General features: G+C 36.1%; 1 protein-coding gene across 1 annotated transcript in view; it reads left to right on the forward strand.

Moving 5' to 3' along the window:
* The window catches only part of LOC106884496 (S phase cyclin A-associated protein in the endoplasmic reticulum), a 225,176-nt gene that overhangs the window by 22,930 nt on the left and 198,181 nt on the right, over nucleotides 1-4,065 (forward strand). The window contains exons 7-8 of the mRNA XM_052973411.1: nucleotides 665-1,602; nucleotides 2,305-2,494. Coding sequence (XP_052829371.1) covers nucleotides 665-1,602; nucleotides 2,305-2,494 — 1,128 coding nt within the window. The remainder of the gene's footprint in view (nucleotides 1-664; nucleotides 1,603-2,304; nucleotides 2,495-4,065) is intronic.

The raw sequence follows: 4,065 nt of genomic DNA on the forward strand, positions 1-4,065 counted from the left end.
GGTATGTGAAAGCACGTGGTTGGATGTATAAAAGATAATAAGAGTGAAAAAACTACAGAAGGCTTGTGTTACATGGTTAAAGTATATATTTAAATTATGTCAGAAAAATGTTAGAAAAATGTCATAAAATCTTTTTGGTATATAAACATTGTATTTTGAGAAATAACCGGTTTCGTGTTGTCTTTTCAAATTTCTCTACTTCATTGTGTCGTGTTCACTCCAGTTATATAAATATAAATATATAACTATTCCCAGTGGCTTTTTGAAACTGGCACCACCAAGAAGAAACAGTATCATTGACAACAGCATGAAACTGTTATGATCTCTTGGACATTGACTGATGAGGAATTGGTTACAAATTTTCTGTTTGTTATGGTTTTGTGAAATTCTCTGTTATGTTTTTGTTTAATTTTTCTGTTTTTATTAAATCTTCGAAACACAAATACACATGTTGACAACTTTCTCCATCTTGTTAGAGTAACACCCAATTTTTTCTGCTGTTTTAATGGTGATACTACGTTGAAAAGATATCACTTTCTTGTCTGTATCATACAATACATATTTCAATGCTTCTAGAAAAAAACAACATATTTGTTTGTGTCCATTTATATACACACATGGTTGTTATGTACGTTATATATTTTTTAATTTTTTATTTTTCTAGATGAAGCAGATGGCTGGGAGACTGTGCAGCGTGGAGGCAAATCTAAATCTCGAAACCACAACAATAATAATAACAGTAATGTTGTTAATAATAATAATAATAATAGTAGTCGATCTGAAAAGTCTTATCATAATAATAATAATAACAGTAATAACAATGTAGCTGGTTTTGCGAAAAGCCGACGCTCAGAAAAATACTCAAATAATCGAACGTTTGTTGAATCCAACAACAACAACAACAACAACCATAGTTGTAATAACAGTCATAATAATAATAATAATTCAAATTTCTCCAAGTCCACCGTTTATCTTCCTGGTCAGAAGGACCGTGTCTTCAGCTCTTCACCAACTTCCATACATTCTAACTACATTTTGCCATGTTTTTCTGATCAGAAGCTCCACACAAACTGCCCCAAATCTCCCCAGCCCCACAACAACAACAACAACAACAACAACAAAAACAACAGCAGCCACACAAGAGCATACCATGGAAACCATATGACCCCGTTGTCGTCATCGTCGTCGTCAGTGAAACACTCTGTCAAGTCCCCTCCAACTCCCTCGGGTGCAGCGGAGCATGGAGGCCGGACTGGCAGGACTCAAAGGCGCGAACACACTCCTGACCGGTTCTACGGGAGCCGAACCTGGGACTCTGGGATCGGCCTTCATGAGAGGACGCATAGTAAAGAGAGCGAGAAGGAGAACATCCCTGTGCTTGGTTGTGATCTGGATGCCAACGACGGGGATGATGAGGCTGAAGATGAACTGTTGTTGGACATATACGAACTTGAGGATTACAACTCGTTGAAAGACGAGGAATCGGACCATGTTGTATTCAGTGAAACTGAAGAACTACATTCAATGTCTTCCCAGAAATCTCCAGAAATCTCAGATGACGACAAAGTGAATTTTGATGAGGATGAAAAGAAAGCATTTGCTGTAAGTCACCTCACTCTTTACTTATATTTTTATACTATCGACATTTTTTGGGTGCCATTTTAGCATGCAGTCTACTTGGCCATTTACACTTTAGCATGAAGTATATCCCTAACCTAACCATAATTCTAATCCTAATCCCTAACCTTAATTCTAATCCTAAACCTTTACTCAGATCAGGTTATTTCACAGTGTAGGCTTCAGATATTGTGGTAGACTGCATGCTAAATTAGCAATCAGTTTTTCAAATTATTTTTTTTAACACTTTAGCAATTAAACCAGTCATATCCAGTCAAAGTATTCTGCCTGTTTTATGGTCAAACTGACCAGATTTGGCCTCTCACAACAACCCTATAATATCACTCTAAAAATTAAGTTACCTCCTCAAAATCTCATATCTACAAGATAATGCATAATTAATTTAAAACATAATGAATAAAAAAGTATTACATTTGACGGAATAATGTAAATGCTAAACGGTTTATCTTGTAATACTTCAGTTACCATTCTGCTTTAAACAAAGGACTGTAATAACAAAGTTATTTAATAAATTCTTCATTATTGCAAAATTAATTGAAACAAAAGCAACAAAAAAGTTCAAAATATAAAAATCTAGGCTTTTTGCTTCTTTCTGGTTAATTATTTTTACTTTTAATGAATCCATACTTTATCGAGTGTGTACGTATGATGCTTTTTATTTTGCAGGAACTGACTTCAGCCTTAGATGAAGCTGACAAGTTAAGCAGTCAGTTGGAATTGGCAAACCAACAAGAACAAAATTGGCTTGAAAAACTGGCGCAAGAAGAGAGTACTCCGATTGCTGATGTTGAAACAGAAAATGAAATTGAGGTTAAAACTTGCTTCTTTCATTCGAATGAATCTGCACTCAGACAATGATCATCATTATTTTTATCTCTTTCCACTTCCTGGCCACTCCTACCCTCTCTTCCACAATATGAGTAGCTGTGTAGCTCCCGTACAACAAGAGAACTGTTCTGTTTTGGCCCCTCCTTAATATTTTAACCTCTCGTTTCCAAGCATAAAGCCACCTCCTTCTCTACTGTAGCCTCACTCACTTGAAAGGGATCTTCATCATGCAAGCTGCATGGTCACCTCACTTGTGCTGGTGCCATGAATAAAGCACCCAATACACACTGTAAAGTAGATGACATTAAGAAGGGGATCAAGCTGTAGAAACCATGCCAAAGCAGGCATTGGAGGATGATGCAGACTTTTGATCCATTGGATCCTGTCAAGCAAGTCCAACCATGTTAGCGTGGAACATAGATGTTAAATGATGGTGATGACAACGATGTGTGTTTGTGTGCACCCATGTATTGGTTTACCTTTTGCCAATAAATATGTACGCTATTTATTTGGTCTTGACTTCTATGATTATTGCTAGTTTGTCAGATTTCTTTTGTCACACATTCGGTGACCTCTTCAATGACTATCTGCGATGGTTGTAAACCACTTTCCCATGGAACCACATGTCTGGTCATGGGGAAATATTACCTTGTTTGGAAACAGGTAAGGGTTGGTGACAGGAAGAGCATCCAGCTTTAGAATATCTGCTTCAACAAATTCTATGATTATTGTTAGTTTGTCAGAGTTCTTTTGTCACACATTCGGTGACCTCTTCAATGACTATCCGTGATGGTTGTGAACCACTTTCCCATGGAACCACATGTCTGTTCATGGGGAAATATTACCTTGTTTGGAAACAGGTAAGGGTTGGTGACAGGAAGAGCATCCAGCTTTAGAAAATCTGCTTCAACAAATTCTGTGTGATCCCAAGCAAGTATGGGATATGTGAACATTAAAACAATGTTGATGATGATATAATTAACAATAAAGGTGTAGAAATGGCAGTCATTAAAGAGAAAAATAGAATAATTGTGGTATTCCAGCTCTCTGTGCTCCTAAGTTCAAATCATGCCAAGGTTACCTTTTGCCAGCCGTCCTTCCAATAAGTTTTTAGTCAAATTATTTGACCATTGGATGGACTATTTTATAGTATCTGAAGCAGCAGTTTCTGTTCTGATTTTAAATTGCACCAGAGCTAAACACCCCTCACCATAAGAGTGCCCTGTCCACTGTGGAGAAGTTAGACTACAGCCTGCATTGATAAAATTGTAATGGTGTGCTGAGGCTTTCATCCATCGCTGATGAAAAAATGACTGAATGGAAGTTTCATTTACTTTATTGGAAAGTTTCTTTTAAATTGTATCATTTAGTGATAGTCATTTCCCTAATAAACACGCACACTATTTACTTGATCTTCATTTCAGCTTTATTATTATTATTATTATTATTATTATTATTATTATTATTATTATTAGTTTATTTGTCAGAGTTCTTTCATTACACATTCTGTGACTTCTTCAATGGCTATTTATTCTTCTCTCTATCTTGTCTTCCCTCTGGTTTTGTTCTGTCTATGCTATCTTTTTTTTATATATATAT

Source organism: Octopus bimaculoides, chromosome 15 (genome assembly GCF_001194135.2).
Source record: "Octopus bimaculoides isolate UCB-OBI-ISO-001 chromosome 15, ASM119413v2, whole genome shotgun sequence".
NCBI lineage: Eukaryota > Metazoa > Mollusca > Cephalopoda > Octopoda > Octopodidae > Octopus > Octopus bimaculoides.